General features: G+C 37.8%; 1 protein-coding gene across 1 annotated transcript in view; it reads left to right on the forward strand.

Annotated features, from left to right (window-relative positions):
* DYTN (dystrotelin) overlaps positions 1 to 16,786 on the forward strand; it is a 66,843-nt gene extending 50,057 nt beyond the window's left edge. Inside the window, exons 10-12 of the mRNA XM_032754784.1 lie at positions 2,339 to 2,498; positions 4,762 to 5,254; positions 16,497 to 16,786. Coding sequence (XP_032610675.1) covers positions 2,339 to 2,498; positions 4,762 to 5,254; positions 16,497 to 16,600 — 757 coding nt within the window. The 3' untranslated portion in view covers positions 16,601 to 16,786. The remainder of the gene's footprint in view (positions 1 to 2,338; positions 2,499 to 4,761; positions 5,255 to 16,496) is intronic.
* The last annotated feature ends 1,064 nt before the right edge of the window (positions 16,787 to 17,850 follow it).

Genomic DNA, 17,850 nt, shown 5'->3' on the forward strand with positions numbered 1-17,850 from the left:
CTAATTGCCTGCAAAGTCCTGGGCTCCCAGTTGCTGGAAATATTGGCACCAGGTGAATTGTATTTACTAGAAACAACCCATAAGCATCTCTTCTTTAAAAAGAAGCAGAAGAAGAAAAGAACTGGATTTCTGACAGAGTCCTGTCTTCTTTCACCTGGATTGTGGAAGGATAGGGATGTGTGTCTTCTAGTTGTCCAGACCTGGTGGATGGGCCAGAGTGGAGGAAGCGGACATGGGTGGTGGACAACATGAAGAAAAGAGAGAGCCTGACATCGTTAGTGGTCATAATAAGCACAACACTTTGGGTCCAGAGAACACTGTCTAGACAGGCTGTCTGAGAATGTTTCTTTGTTGTTGGCTGTGTAAAACCCCGGGCTACTCCTTTCTGAGAAACCCATCATAAAGATACACCTGAAACACCAATTACGAGCAAGGATTTCAGAGTCAGACTCCTGTTTCACCTGAGTGTGACTGTCTGGAAGTTAGAGGGCTATCTTTCAGAGATGCCTGCTTTGCATGGGAGCCCAAACTAAATTTCAAGACCTCCCCAAGCTCTATGGAATTAGGAATTTCACAGGTTCTAACACTGAGAAATGTTGCATTTCATACCAGACAGCCAATTTCCACAAATTCCACAAATATGCTAACAGCAGTGATCAAATAAAACTACTTTATTTAGACAATTTTAGTTGTAAACCTGCTATATGACAGGAACTATTTTAGGCCTGATCCAGAAGACATAGCAACACACATACACACACACGCAAAGTTGCCAGAATAAAGAGACAATAAGCAACTAAGTAAGGAGTAGAGTAGGTAATATATAAGCAAAATAATAAGTAAAGCCTGTAGTATGTCACAGTGTATGGCTGTCTGGAAGTTTGAAGGCTGGACTCTTCAGGCTCTGCAGTAATTAGACATGGAAAAATGCCACAGAGACAAATAAAGAAGGGAAGAGTTTGGCCATGCTGGAGGAGAGGTTGGGGTTGTCGTTTGTGTATTCAAGTAGGGCAGTCAGAGAATGCCTCACTGAAAAGGCGCCTTGAGAGCAAAGACTTGAAGGAGGTGGGGGAGGGAACTGAGCAATGACCTGGGGAAGAAAGAGCATCCAGGCAGAGGGAGTGGAAGAGCAGACTCTAAGTAGGGAACAGGCCTGGGGTGTTCAAAGAGGAGCCAGTTGTGGGGCTTGTCCACCTCTGTAAGGACTTTCGTTTACTCTAAATGAAGAGGGAGCCCCTGGAGGGTTCTGAGCAGAAGAGCAACATACCCTGCCTTTTGTTTTAAAGAATTGCCCTGATTACCCTGACTACTTGGTTCATATTTTTTTAGAGACAGAGTCTCGCTCTGTCAGGCAGGCTGGAGAGCAGTGGTGCAGTTATAGCTCACTGTAACCTCTAACTCCTGGGCTCAAGTGATCCTCCTGCCTCAGCCTTCCAAGTAGCTGTGACTACAGGTGCCACCACACTCAGCTAATTTGTGTGTGTGTGTGTGTGTGTGTGTGTGTGTGTGTGTGTAGATGAGGTCTTGCTATGTTGCCCAGGCTGGTCTCAATTTCCTGGCCTCAAGGGATACCCCAACTTGGCCTCCTAAAGCACTAAGATAACACACAAACACACACACACACACGCACATGCTCACGAGTGAGTGCACCCAGCTTCTTGGTTCATTCTTAAACCAATGAACAACTAGACAAAAAGAGAAGCCGAAGCAGACCTACAATCCATGAATTGCAATATTCTTCCTCCCCTGTGTTCCTGGTCAAGCGTTGGGTGTTTAGCCACGACGGGTGTACTATCATTCTGAATGGAGTATTTCTAGACAAAAGGATAATGTATAAAGTCAATATTCCTATTTAAGTAGCCAGTAGAGGCAAGCTGTCAAAAGTAATCTGTAATATGCCTGGTGAGTTTTCTGAAATACTTCTAAAGCCAGTGGAATGCTTAGTGGAATCATATCCATAATACACACCAAGGCAGCTGCACATGGTGAACAAACAGTGTCAACAATCTTGATCAATGTGAGATAACAGTTGGGGCACAGGGTTTTCCAATAGCCAGGCGTGGTGGCGCATGCCTTAATCCCAGCTACTCAGGAGGGTGAGGCAGGAGAATCACTTGAATCCAAGAGGCAGAGTTTGCAGTGAACCAAGATTGCGCCACTGCATTCTCCAGCCTAGAAGACAGAGCGAGGCTCCGTCTCAAAAAAAAACACACAGTTGAGACACAGGATTTTCCAGCATCTTTTCCCACAAAAAGGACTGGAATACATCTTACCAGGGCTCTAATTAGTGTGCTGGCCTCTTGCCCTTCCAAACCATTCAAATCTGTTCTCTTTTCAGGCTCCTTAAAAAACAGTTAAACCAATACAAAGACAAGTTGCAAGCTATATACACCTCCCAGGAAGAAAGAAGTTGCCGATTTGAAACGAAGATTCACAAACTCAAAACCAACCAGGATAGTCTATGGACCAAGCTACAGCAGATAAGACAGGACCTACAGGTATAAAATGTGACCGACACTGGCCATCTGGACTGTCTGGAAGTCTAACCTTGTGTCCTTCAGCCAAGGGAGGAGCTTCCCAACTTACTTTGATCAGCCTCTTCCCTTGCCTCTTCTCCCCGTACCCTGACCTCCCACTTCCTCATCCAGGCTGTATCCTATCCCTCCATGAAGGTAGTGCCATTGAAAGACAACAGGATCTGTAATATTTATAAACAATAGACTTTGGGGCAAAGTGATTCTTTATAGCATCGGTTTTTTAACCTTGTGATTTCAGGATCCCTGTACATTCTTAAAAATATTTGAGAACCCCGAGGGGATTTTGGTTCTGTGGTTATACCTGTTTGCATCAATATCTGTTGTTATAACCACAGAAACAAAATGAAAATGAAAATGAATTAATGAAAATTAAAAACCTTAGAAGAGTGGCATTGCTTTATATTTTCCACAAATCTCTTTAAATACCTGGCTTAATAAAAGACAGCTGAATTTTTGTAACTACTTCAGCAATCAATCTGCTGCAATGTGTTTCGGTTGAAATATCTGAAGAAATCAGATCTCACACAGATTTGCAGTTGAAAAAGAGAGAAGTGTATTAATAGCCTTTCAGATACCGAGGCATACATCTCTTTAATACTACACCAAAACGTGATATATGACAGCTTCTTAAAGGAGACTTTAATTTGAAACCATATTTATGTCACACTGTTTCATTAAAATCCAGTGCTCTTACATGGTCTTTAAGTGGGTCTCTTAGCCATGCATGATTGTGTAACATTATACATTGGTCATTTGGAAAATATTGGTTCACTGAGCTATGCTGCATGTCCTAATGCTCATCCATTTTATTATACAGGGTCAAAAAAATTCATGTTCATTAATGTCACTACCAACATCATTACAAAATTGCCTAATTGGAAAGCTATCAAGCTCATAGTGGTAGGATGCAAGTTTTCCAAAATTCTATGTTTTGATTGAAAGCCTGTTTTTTATGTATATAAATATACATTTTAGACAGGGTCTTGCTCTGTCATCCAGGCTAGAGTACAGTGGCAGGATCACAGCTCGCTGCAGCCTCAAACTCCTGGGGCTCAAGCAATCCTCCCGCCTCAACCTCGTGGCTAGCTAGGATCTCAGGCTCATGCCAGCACACTCAGCTAATTTTTATTTTTATTTTTGTAGAGGGGGGGTCTCACTATGTTGTCCAGACCGGTCTCGAACTCCTGGCGTCAAGCAATCCTCCCACCTCTACCTCCCAAAGTGCTGGGATTACAGATGTGAGCCACTGCGCCCGGCCTTAACTGTTATAACTGACAGCAAATACTGTTAATTGTTTTCCTTGCAGTGACATTCTTGCTTGTTCATTTTTGAGAAACTGACAAATACCCAAGTCTGAATAACCATAGTCTGTCACATAGTCTTTGACACAAGAGGCAACCCTTTCGTATTTCAGTACACATCAGAAGTGTCTTATGCACACTTCCCACTTCATCACACATAATATTTAAAAGACATGTGTTCATATTTTTAAAACTAAGAACTTTTCTATTCCATCAAAGGTGTTCTTAAGCAGAACTGGCTTTTTTTTTTTCACTGCTAGTGTATGAGGGTGAAGAACACCCTGATTATTAGCACTGTTTGGTGACGCTGCCTTGATTCACGCTAAAGTACCAACAGCTTTACTTACTGATTTTGCATCATCAGTGCACATGTCAGTACAATAAACAACATCTAAGTATCCTTATGAACATAATTTTGACATCACAAACCCTAGAAGGGTCTTGGGGATCTCCTGGGCCTGTGGGCCACACAGTGAGAACTGTGCTTCAAGCGGAGCACATCCCCAGATTTTCTCCCCGTGACTTACTGTGAAACGCTTCACAACACACCTACCGGAAAGACTATTATAAAATGCTTTATCGTAATAATTTTTATCTGTCAATTCAACATATGCTTATGTTTTCAGAAATTCCTTATGGTATTTTTAGAACCTGGGCTTTTTAGAACCCAGGATTTTCCTAAATTTCTTGTAATTATTCCCTCTGTTATTTTAGAATCTGAGCTGTTCCAACTCTTGTAGAGAGTTTTAGGTTGACATAGAATTAGCAGAATAAATTAAAATTAATAGTAATGATAATATATTTACAGAGGAGAAAGAAAAGTCTTGCATTAGAATGTTCTGTTGGAATGTTGAAATGTAATGCATTTATGAAAAAGTAGGATAAACATTAATTTCTTCATAAATAAAGTTTTGCTTCCCCAGGCAAGGTTGCAGCCACCCGGTCCTTCGTCTTCTTCCTTTCAAAATGTGGGGAACAAGGTTGACCATTCTTCAACTGAAAAGGTTCCAAAGGGAGGGGATTATTTGCATATCAAGAATGCCACTGAAGATGCTTCAAGATGGGAACCTCTTCCTAACCCTGATGAGGTTGACAGAAGTCACAGAAGTCACACAAATGCCGAGCATGCTCTGCAAAATCCAGAATCACCAGAGACCACTTTGCACAGCACCAGGGCACAAAGCCAAACACAAAAGATGCCGAAGAAAGTCATCAACGCCCTACCCAGTTGTCAGGAGGGACTGAAGCAGGACACACCCAAAATGGTTCCTGCTGAAATGAGCAGTCCTGCTCTGGCAGCTGTGGAAAAGAAAGAGGCAGGTAACATCAGGGAGAGAAAGGATGAGCTGGAGGAAGAGGAACTGCAAGAACTATTGTCAAAACTTATGGATGCCTTCAATCTAGAAATGCCATCAGGTAAGGCTTTCACAATCCATAGACATCATGATGGCCAAGGATTCAAGCTGCCTTTTTAAAAACCTGATTTTATAACAGCCCAACAGCAACAGTTCATCTAGTATGTAGCAGCACTCTGAATCTATTGGTTATCAGTAGCATCTCTGAACTTGATTTTTAGGATTACCTAATTCATAGGGCTGTTGTGAGTATTAAAGGTGATAAACCATGTAAGACTTTAGTATAGAACCTGGCATATAGTGAGCATTCAGTAAATGCTTATTATTTTGTTATTGCAAAATATTGTTATTATTATCAGTATCCCTACATCATATATACCTGGGCAGCCTATGTCACCATTTAAAAATGGTGACAATATTGTAACTCTCCTTCTAGAAGAGAATTGAATACGGTTTCTATATTATAAGTAGTATCATCGTTATTATCTTCTTCATAAGCTATGATTCATTGCTAAATTCTGAAGGCTTTAGAAAAGATCCTTCTTTACTTTAGTTACTGCTTCTGTTCTGGGGTGCCATTGTCTTATTTCTCATTAGGGTATTTTGTTATCTTTACATATATAGAGAGAGATCCTTCTCGTTTACAATGGGGTTACATCTTGACAAACCCAACGTAAGTTGAAAATATTGTTAGGTAGAAAATGCATTCAGTATACCTAACTTACCAAACACTACAGCTTAACCTAGCCTACCTTAAATGTGCTCAGAACACTTACATTAGCCTACGGTTGGGCAAAATCATCAAACACAAAGCCTACTTTATAATAAAGTGTTGAATATATCATGTAAGTCATTAAATATAATACACTGTGGAATACACTACTGATCATTTACCCTTGTGATTATGTGGCTGACTGGGAGATGGGGCTCACTGCTGCTGCCCGACTTCACAAGATACCACATATTGCTAGCCTGAAAAATGATCAAAATTCAAAATTTGAAGTATTATTTCCTACTAAACACATAACACTTTTGCACCATCATAAAATAAAAAAAAAATGGTAAGTCAATCCATCATAAGTCAGGAACTATTTATACACATACATACACAGTTGATTTTTAAACAATGCAGGGATTAGGGGTGCTGGCCCACTGCACAGTTAAAAATTTGCATGTAACTTTTAATCCCCAAAACTTTATAATAGCCTACTGTTGACTGGAAGCCTTATCAATGAACATAAATGGTTGATTAACACACATTTTGTATGTCATATGTATTATACACTGTTATAACAAAGCTAGAAAGAAAAGAAAATGTTTTCAAAATCATAGAAAGATAAATATATTTAAGTGGAAGTGGATCTTTATAAAGGTCTTCAACCTCATTATTTTCATTTTAAGTAGGCTAAGGAGGAGAAAAGGGAGGAGGAGGGGTTTGTCTTGCTGTCCCAGAAGTGGCAGAGGCAGAAGAAAATTCACATATAAGTGGATTTGAACCCATACAGTTCAAACCTGTATTGTTCAAGGGTCAACTATGTATAAATTTCTTTCTAAGAAAGCCTAAGCTGTCTTATGTTGGAGTGATCATCTACAGACTTGTGATAAAATGAATGATAAAATACTCATGTGTTTATGCATCAGAGGGGCCTTCTCAAAATATTTCTGAGTTGGTGTATTAGTTTGCTGGGGCTGCTATAACACAGTAACACAGATTCAGTGGCTTAAACGAAGAACCAAAATATATTTTCTCACAGTCCTGGAGGCCAGAAGTCCAAGATCAGGATGTCAGCAGTGTTGGTTTCTTCTGAGACTTCTCTCCTGGGCTTGCAGATGGCTGTCTTCCCCTATAACTTTATATGGCCTTCTTTCTATGTATGTCTATATCTATGTCCAATTTTTTTCTTTTTATAAGGACACCAGGTATATTGGATTAGGGCCCAACCTAACGAACTCATTTTAACTTAATTATCTCTTTAAAGACCCTATCTCCAAATATAGTCACATTCTGAGGCATTAGGGGTTAGTCAGGCCTTCAATATATAAATTTGGGGTAGGAGGGGGGCACATTTCAGCCCATAAGTGTTGGAGGGCTATAAACTGAGTACATAATAATGTCAGCTTTACATAGAACTTGGTAGAACCAAGTCAGTAAACTAATTATTTGGCGATTCTAAAATACTCTACAGTAAATTGAGTTGGAGTTATAATCTTTGTATTAAGAAAAACAAGTTCAGAAAGATGCCAGAAGTATGCTCAAAAGGCAAGGGATGGGAACTCCTTGTGCTGATTCTTAAGCTGACGCAAAATTCCATCCACTGCATTTCCATCTAAACATTTTTGGGGTCATGATGAGTATTCAAAGCGAAGTCAATATCCACTTGACCTTTTTAGGAAAATTTCACCAAAAGTTTGGACTTTATAGAAAAGTTTTTTAGTCTTTAGCGTATTAATGTTGTTTTTATTTTTTATTTTTCTTTCTGTAAATGAGCTGGAGAAAGCTGATAATTTCTAAAATGTTGGGTTGGGTCAGCCCTCACAGATGTAGTGGCTTTATTGCACATTTTAGATTGTTCATAGGCTAGGTCTACTACACATATTTAGAAGGCAGTATCCCAATACTTGTGCAGTTTAATACTTAAAGCTAAAAGATTCATTCATATTTCAAGTGACCTTATCAATATATACATATACATGCATCATTATATCATTAAAAGAAAAATCATAAAAAGGTGAAGTATACTTCTAAATTCAGTTGATTCAATAATGTATAAATATACAATTAGCATTATCAAATCTTCTAGAAAATATTTTAAAAAGTCTCAAAATATTTACTTAATGCTTTCACTCACAATCTCAATAGAACCATTGAGATGTTTCTGCAGGAAGTATGCCTTGTTATATAAATGTGCTTATGATATGAGCAGAATGGTACACATCTTTTTTATTATAGTATTCTATACTTTGCAAGTATAGAAAAAATAAAATTTCTTGAATAATAATACAACAAATACTAATTGTTGAGATTTAAAATTTCACTTTCACTTCTTTTATATTAGTCTTATTTCCTTAAGGCACTTAAACATGAGAAACTATATTAATCTTCATGGCTACTGTTTTGCATTATATATCACTCCTCACCCAATTATTTCTATTATGTTATATCATTATTCAGTTTGATATTGAATATGATCCTATTTTCAAACTTCACTTAGCCATTGGCAATGTGGCTTACTAAAATACACTTTAAAATTTAAACATAATCTATGCATACTTACCAAAAGTATACCAAACTTAATCAGAGCCAGAACTATGATAACCACATGGATGAAAATGTGGAAAGTGAAACAAGCAAAATCAAAGCATTTTCGTTTGCCTCATGTCTCTATCATGGATGCATCAGATAATAGCAAGAAGTTTCTAATCACCCTACTGATACAGTTTTTTTTTTTTTTAAGAATTGTTGGGCCAGGCGTGGTGGCTCATGCCTGTAATCCCAGCACTTTGGGAGGCTGAGGCGGGCAGATCACAAGGTCAGGAGATCAATACCATCCTGGTTAACATGGTGAAACCCCGTCTCTACTAAAAAATACAAAAAAATTAGCTGGGCCTGGTGGCTGGAGCCTGTAGTCCCAGCTACTCGGGAGGCTGAGGCAGGACAATGGCGTGAACCCTGGAGGCGGAGCTTGCAGTGAGCTGAGATCGCTCCCCTGCACTCCAGCCTGGGCGACAGAGTGAGACTCTGTCTCAAAAAAAAAAAAAAAAAGACTGTGAGAGCTTAATGGAAAAGAGAAAATTGTGTAGAAGTTCCACAAACCTCTTTAAATTCCAAACTTGGATTGAAAATCAGTAGTGAATAATTTGCATAAAAATTGCAGTAAAAAATAAATTTGGAAAAGTGTCTGCTGTTCCTTGCCTCTGCTGTGGCAAAAAAAAAAAAAAAAAAAAAAAAGACAGTCCTGTTGTTTTACTGTATTATTAAACTACTTTTTCCCATTTGATAGTAAAATTTCTTGCATATATCTACTAAATTATTTTTCTAGCTTCTTTTTCCATCCTTTTTTACTATTCATTTGCCACTATAGGTTTCAGCGATGAGAAGTCAAGACAGAGGAGTAGAGTGATGATATTAGGAGGGCATGGTTTGAGAACAAAGATGGTATCTTGGATTAGCATGAAAACACTTACCATAGCTTTTCCAAAATGCTCAATGCAAAGCAAGCAGGAAAATAAATCCCATATCCCAGCTTCTCTCTTTGTGGAGGGAAACAATTGGACTATTCATCCGACTTTCTAATTCTTCTGGGGGCTGTCCAAGGGACTGGGCTTCTGTCTAACCTGTCTCAAATTACTGACAAGACCCATCATATTCTAGATGCCTAATGTTTAAAAACAAAAGGCAGCTGGGACTAGTATGAACGTTTGAAGAGCCCCCGAGAATCTCTGACCAGGCTGATTGCTAAGGCTCTTCTTCTGTATGAGGCCAGTCTTGAAGACTAAGAGGGATAGTTATTTTTTCTATTGCACAGATACCAACATAAAGAGTAAAGAAGAAGAAATTAATAGAGAAACATAGTCCAACAAAGACGTAAGACAGAGCTCCAAAATGGACCCTTATGAAATAGCAATATTTGAATTACCTGACAGAGAACTCAAAATAACCATCATAAAAATGCTCAATGAGCCAGGAGAACAATACATGAACGAAATGAGGATTTCAACAAAGAGATAGAGAAATTTTTTAAAGAACCAAACAATAGTCTTGGAGCTGAAGAATATAATAACTGAACTGAAAATTTCAATAGAAGTGTTCAACAGCAGACTGATCAAGCAGAAAAATCAGCAAACCCAAAGACAGATCATTTGAAATTATCTGATGAGAAGGGAAAAAAGAAGAAAGAGTGATGAACGTTTAAGGGACACATGGGATGCTATTAAGCTAACCAATATTTGTAATATGGGACTTATAGAAGCAGAGGAGAAAGAAAGGGTCAGAAAGCTTATTCAAATAAACAAGGTCAAAAACTTCTCAAATTGAGAAAGACAATGGACATTCAGATCCAAGAATCCTAACAGACCCTGAATTAGATGAACTGAAAGACTTCAACACCGAGACACATTATAATCAAATTGTCAAAAGTCAAACACAAGAGAATTTTGAAAGTGGCAAGAGAAAAGTGGCTTATCATGTAGAAAGAAACCCTTATAAGATTATAACAGTTTCGGCCGGGCGCGGTGGCTCACGCTTGTAATCCCAGCACTTTGGGAGGCCGAGGCGGGCAGATCACGAGGTCAGGAGATTGAGACCACGGTGAAACCCCATCTCTACTAAAAATACAAAACATTAGCCAAGCGTAGTGGCGGGCGCCTGTAGTCCCAGCTACTGGGAGAGGCTGAGGCAGGAGAATGGCGTGAACCCAGGAGGCGGAGCTTGCAGTGAGCTGAGATTGCACCACTGCACTCCAGTCTGGGTGAGAGCGTGAGACTCCGTCTCAAAAAAAAAAAAAAAAAAAAAGATTATAACAGTTTTTACATCAGAAACCTCACAGAAATGGGATAATATATTCAAAGTGCTGAAAGAAGAAATAAACTATCAATCAAAAATACTATATCCAAAAACTCATTAGTAAAGGTAAATGTATACAGGCAAATACAGAATACTATAAAATGAAAACAATGGTATTTAAATAATTTTAATTTTAATATAAAAGTTAAAAGACTCAAGTATTAAAAATAACATTAAAGTATGTTAATGAATATACAATACAAAAATATGTAAATTGTGATGTCAGTAACAAAATGTGGGCTGGATGTGGTGGCTCACATCTGTAATCCCAGCACTTTGAGAGGCTGAGTCAGGGAACTGCTTGAAAAATTTTTGTAAAGATGTGTGGTGTGGTGACGCATGCCTATAGTCATATCTACGCAGGAGGCTGAGGAGGGAGGGTCACTTGAGCCTTGGTGTTCGAGGTTACAATGAGCTAATCACACCACTGCACTCCATTCTGGGCAAGACAACAAGATCCCATCTCTAAAATGAAAACAACAACAAAACAATGAACAAAATAAAAACAAACAAACCAAAAAGAAAAGTGTATGGGGATGGCTGGGCGAGATGGCTCACGCCTATAATCCCAGTACTTTGGGAAGCCGAGGTGGGCAGATCACCTGAGATTGGGAGTTCAAGACGAGCCTGACCAACATGTAGAAACCCCGTCTCTACTGAAACTACAAAATTAGCCGGGTGTGGTGGCATGCGCCTGTAATCCCAGTTAGGAGGCTGAGGCAGGAGAATCACTTGAACCCGGGAAGCGGAGGTTGCGGTGAGCCAAGATCACACCATTGCACTCCAGCCTGGGCAACAAGAGTGAAACTCTGTCTTAAAAAAAAGAAAAAAAAAGACTATTTAGAAAAGTGTATGGGGACTAAAAGTGAAAACTTTTTGAATGCAATTGAAGTGAAGTTATTATCAGCCAAAATAGGCTGTTATTACTATAAGATATTTTATATAAGCCTCATAGTAAGTGCAAATATAATAGCTGTCAAAGATGCACAAAAGAAAAGAATGAAATAATATTAAAAAAAAGACAGCAAACTAGAAGAAGAGGGGCAATACAACTAAAAAACAGAAAGTAACTCTCAAAATGTCAAAGTTGTCCTCCCCTATCAATAATTATTGAATATAAATGGATTAAAGCCTCCAATCAAAAGATATACATACAGTTCCTGAATGGATTGAAGAAAAAGACCCAACTGTATGCTGTCTACAAAAGAGTCACTTCAGATTTAAGGACACAAAGGCTGAAAATGAAGGTATGGAAAAAGATATTTTATGTTAATGGTATTCAAAATAGCAGGGGTGGCTATAGTTATACGAGACAAAATAGACTTTAGGTCAAAAACTCATGCAAGTGACAAAGAAGTCATTATAAAATGATAAAAGGGTCAATTTACCCAGAAGATCCTATAATTATTATAATATATACACCAAACATCAGAGCACCTAAATATACAAAGCAATCATTGACAAAACCGAATTGAGAAATAGAGAGTGATAGAATAATAGTAGGGGACTTCAATGACCCACTTTCAATAATGATTAGAGCCTCCAGACAGAAAATCAATAAGGAAATAATAGACTTGAACAACACAGTAAACCAAATAGGCCTGAGAGACATATAAAGACTATTTCACCCAATAGTGCAGAATATACATTCTTCTCCAGCAAACATGGAACATTTTCTGGGATAGATCATACGTTAATGCACAAAACAAGTCTTAACAAATTTAAGAAGATTGAAATCATGCCAAATATCTTTTCCAACCACAGTGAAATAAAACTAGAAATTAATAGCAGAAGGAAAACTAAAAAATATATAGAGATGTTAAACTACACAACACATTCTTGAACAACCAATGGGTCAAAGAAGAAATCAATGACCAGTCATGGTGGCTCAAGCCTATAATTCTAGTGCTTTGGGAGGCTGAGGTAGGAGGACCAATTGAGGCCAGGAGTTTGAGACCAGCCTGAGCAACTTGTCAAGACCCTATCTCTACAAAAAAATTTATTAGCTGGATGTGTTGGTACATGCCTGCAGTCCCAGCTACTCAAGAGGCTGAAGCAGGAGGATGCCTTGAGCCTGGAAGATCAAGGCTGCAGTGACTCCAGCCTGGGTGACAGAGCAAGACCCTATCACAAAGAAAAAGAAAATTTAGCTGGGCATGGTGACACATGCCTATAATCCTAGCTACTCAAGAGACTGAGACAAGAGAATCATTTGAGCCCAGGAGTTCAAAGTTACAGTGAACTATGATCACACTACTGCACTCCAGCCTGGGCAACAGAGCAAGACTCTGTCTCAAAAAAAAAAAAATCACACAATCATCACAATAGATACAGGAAAAAAGCATTTTACAGAATTCAATACACTCTCATGAGAAACTCTCAACAAACTAGGAATAGAAAGAAATTATCTCAACATAATAAAGTCCAAATAAGAAAAACCCACAGCTAACACATATTCCTTTTTCTTAAAGGTGAAAAGCTGAAGTTTTTTTCTTTAAGATCAGGAACAAAGCAAGGATGCCTATTTTCACTACATCTATTCAACATAGTAGTGGAAGTCCTAGCCAGAGTAATTACACAAGAAAAAGAAAGAAGAGGCATCCCAATCAGAAAGGAACAAGTAAAATGATCTCTATTTGCATATGCCATGATCTTATATGTACGAGAGCATGGTTAAGAGTGGGGAGCAAGAGGTTTATTCCTGTTCCTTTTTTCTCCATCTAGAACCATCACTCAAAAGTATTAAGTAATCAGAAAATAAAACTTCAAATTTAGCAAATTCTAAGGAAATGACCAAGCTCAGGAGAGCGCTTTATTTGTATCTCATTTGTTTATAAGGTAATCTCAAATGTTGTCTGGGAATCCTAGAAGTGTTTACTGGAATAGTAATGGATATACAGTTGACCCTTGAGCAATGTAAAAGTTAAAGGCACTGACCCTCCATGCTGCCAAAAATCAGCATATAACTTTTTACTCCTCTAAAACTTAACTACTAATAGCCTACTGTTGAACAAAAGCCTTACCAGTAAAATAAACAGTTGATTGACAAATATTTTGTATGTTATTTGTATCATATATTGCATTCTTACAATAAAGTAAGCTAGAAAAAAGAAAATGTTATTAAGGGAATCATAAGGAAGAGAAAATATATTTACTATTCATTAACAGGGAGTAGATCATCATAAAGATCTTCATCCTCATCATCTTCACATTGAGTAGGCTGAAAAGAAGGAGTTAGAGAGGGGTTGCTCTTGCTTTCTCAGGTGTGGCAGAGGTAGAAGAAAATCCGTGAATTAGTTGGCTCACATAGTTCAAATTCATGTTGTCCGAGGATTAACTATATTCATTGCTTCATAGATACATAGATAGATAGATAGATAGATAGATAGACAGATGATAGATAGATAGACAGATAGATAGATGATAGATAGATAGATAGATGATAGATAGATAGATAGATAGATAGATGATGATAGATAGATAGATATAGATACAGATATACCCAGAAGTAATTAGTGGGAAAAAATAGATTTCCAGCATTTAAGCTTCATGAAGGCAAAAAAATAGTCTAGTTGGTTCATCATTCAATCACTCATTCATTCAACAAATATTAATCAAGCATTTGCTGTGTGCCAAGCACTGTGCTTGGCACTGGACATTTATTTTGAAGTGGGGTATGTTTCTATTTTTAAAACATTCTGGCATTGTGTGGAGAGTGACTTAGAGAAAGGCAAGGGGTGAGCAAAGGGACCAGGTAAAAGCCTACTGTAGTCTAGCCAAGAGATGACAGTGTTGCCCTGAATGGGTGGTGATACACTTACTGCAATGGGGAAAGCTGGGAAAACTGTTAATGCGGTTGGCAAATCAAGAGTTCTGTTTTGAACATATTGTGAATTGCCTGAGAGATATCCAAATGAAGACATCACAGAGACAATCAACAAGTACAATCTGGAGCTCAAGGGAAAGGTCTTAGTACAGAGTAGCTATTCAATACATATTGGCTTGCTTAATTAATTATTGTAAATAAGATATGGGCTCAGTATTCCAGTTGCCCAGAAGAGTGAACATAGACTAAAAAACCTAATACTTTTTCATTTCTACATCTATCATTCTTGTAGTCTACTCTCACATCCCTGATTTATTCAAAGACTAGATAGACTTTTAATTGCATTTAAGTGAATTATTTTGTCATTGTGATTTTCTCTGGACTGCCAATTTCACAAGTGTTCCATCTAACATCTCATTAGGTCTCTACCTATGTGCTATATTAATTCAGTCCTTACATTTATTTAATTCCAAGTATATGCCAAGCAACATGCTAGGCGTTAGGTGCATATTTTTGGCTATTTTTAATATTTCAAGAGACTAGAGCTGAAAAAGAAAACAACGAATAACAAGAAAAATTACAGTATGTGAGATTGATTATGCTTTCCTATTTATTTATTGCTGTATTTTAAGTTTTTATCACTGTGGCCTGAGAAACAATGTCCTAAAAAGTTTGCCTCTGGACAAGGTTTGTTAGTCAGACAATAAAATATTATTTAGTCAAGGTCCTCTGGAGCGGTATTGGAGTGATAAGTGGGATAAAAAATGCATGAACCCTCTAGCCTTATGTTCAACAAAAAACAGCACAGATGGACCCACAATATAAATTATGTAGCTAAAAAGTAAACAACTAACAAAATAAATCTCCCCATGTTTTCATTTCCTATGATCTTTTTATTAATTACACAAATAATGTAACACTGCATGTTTATTGTAAATTAAAATGCAAAGTGCACAGATTTTTTTAAAAAATGAATTCATCTTCATGCTCTTCACTCTCTTCCACTTGTTTTTCAGAGATAACCACTATTAACAGTTTAGTGAGTTTCCTTCAAACTGTTTTCTATGCACATATGTATGTCTTTACTTTTTCAACGTAAGTTAGATCATACTATGCTTTTGCTTTCTTCACTTGTTCAATATCTTAGACATTAAGGAACGTCATTTTTAAAATGCTGCATAATATGCCAGGGTACAAATGCACTATAATTTATTTATTGGTATATAATTAAGTTGCTTCCAATTTTTATCACAAAAATGCTTTGGCGTGTATCCTTATGACATATATCTTTATGCACAAATGTAAATATGTTTGTAAGATCAATTCCTAAAAACAGAACTCTTTAAGTTAAAGATTATGCATATCAAAATTTTAGTTGTTACCTGCCAAATCGTAGATCTTTCTACACCACAATTCCTATTATGACAGATCACAGGGGACACTCAAACCATTAATCAGGTAACTATAGAGCACTGGTTCTCAAAATGTGGTGTCTGGACTAGCCTCATCAGCATCACCTGGGAACTTAACAATAAATATAAATGCTCAGGCTCCGTCCCACCTGAACTCTGAACTATGTAGGTGAGGTCCAGAAATCTGTTTTAACACTCTCCAGGTGATTTTTATATACAACAGAATTTTGGAGCCACTGCTCAATAATGGGCTTTCTGGCTACTCCGATTTGTGCAAGGAGCCATGGGAAATTGCTTCTTAAGAACCTATGCCTGACTGAATTCGTAGTAATGATCATGGCAAATAATAGCCATTTTATTTGCTAGCTAACTTAAGGACATTGTCCTCGAGAACTGAAGAAAAATGGATTCTGTTTCTTCTCCGTGTGAGAGCTTTACCAAGATCTTCATGAGAACCTACAGGTATGTTTCTCTAAAAGACTCTCCTGTTTGTTGATTTCAGGCCCGGAGTCTTCAGTAAACATGGACCTGTACAGTGGAGCTCAGCGAGTATGCAGGGCCTTCTCTGCCCTTGTTGATCAAATCACCTTGCCCAATTTGAAGTGAAATGGAGTCCAGGCTCAAATGCGTCTTGGTGTGATGACAAAATGCAGTTGCACAACTGTAATTAAGACTTCTACCTTTCTTTTAATAGTTTGGTGTGAACTATGAAGAAAACAAGTTTTGTTTTTTGATCTCCTTCCCCACTTATGTATCTTAGTTCTGCAGTTCAGAGTGAAGGTTGGGGGTTAGGGGGGCGAGTAGAGGATGAAGAAGGAAGGAAGAAATGGCAGAGTCCGATCTCTGCATGAAGGGCCATTCTTACTGTGAATGCCTCTGGAGTAACATTCAAGCGTGTGACCTACACAGATGCATGCAACTGTCTTCCTCAAGTATCATGTAAATTACTGAATTGATGGCCTAATTTTCTATCTTGATGCTTCTGCTGGAGAATACGCTTAGCAAAGAACTAAATACATACACACACACATACACACACACACACACAATTGAGTGCATGTAAAACTGGTAACATCTGAATAAATTTGGATTATACCACTGTTTCCTAGTTGTAATATTGTACCATAGTTACGCAAGATGTTCCCATTGGGGAAACTAGATAAGGGCATACAGATGTCTCTGTATTATTTCTTATAACTGTATATGAATCAAGTATCTCAAAATAAAAAATTTAATATATGAATGTTTGTCTCTAAAATCTCCACATCCAACAAGTTTCACCAAAGCATCTGTGTGCCTCCTTTCTCTGTTATGTTGGATTAGGTTACAGATGCTTAACTTACTAATGCCCAAAGTAATAGCTAACATTTTTTGACTGTTAGTGCACTTAGTTTTTAAACACTTTCTGTGCGCTGACTCATTTAATCCTCACAAGAAACCTAGGTAGTATGTTTCTCATTTTATGAGGAAACTAAGGCATAAAGAGGTTTAGTAACTTGTCCAAAGTTGATTTGGCCATGTCTTGATGAAGCTGGGATTTGAACTCAGCTTCTGAGCCTGTACTCTAACTACTGCTCTGTACTTTCTTTCAATAAATATTGTGGTGATTTCAATGTTTTTGTCTATCATCTTGAGATGCAGGCCATGTTACATTCTGAGAGGCTGTGGATTTTTATGTGATCTGTAATTCCTAGAACTGTTTACAGAGTGAAATAATGTCCCATTGGATGGGATTAGGACTAGGTTATCCCTGTTCCATCTCATCCTAATAGTTTTTAATCTGCTTTTCAGCCTATCATAAAATTTTGGTTTTAGTTTTGTCACTTAGCATAGTTACTCTTCTTTTTATTTCATCC

Source organism: Hylobates moloch, unplaced genomic scaffold (assembly GCF_009828535.3).
Source record: "Hylobates moloch isolate HMO894 unplaced genomic scaffold, HMol_V3 SCAFFOLD_1, whole genome shotgun sequence".
Classification (NCBI taxonomy): domain Eukaryota; kingdom Metazoa; phylum Chordata; class Mammalia; order Primates; family Hylobatidae; genus Hylobates; species Hylobates moloch.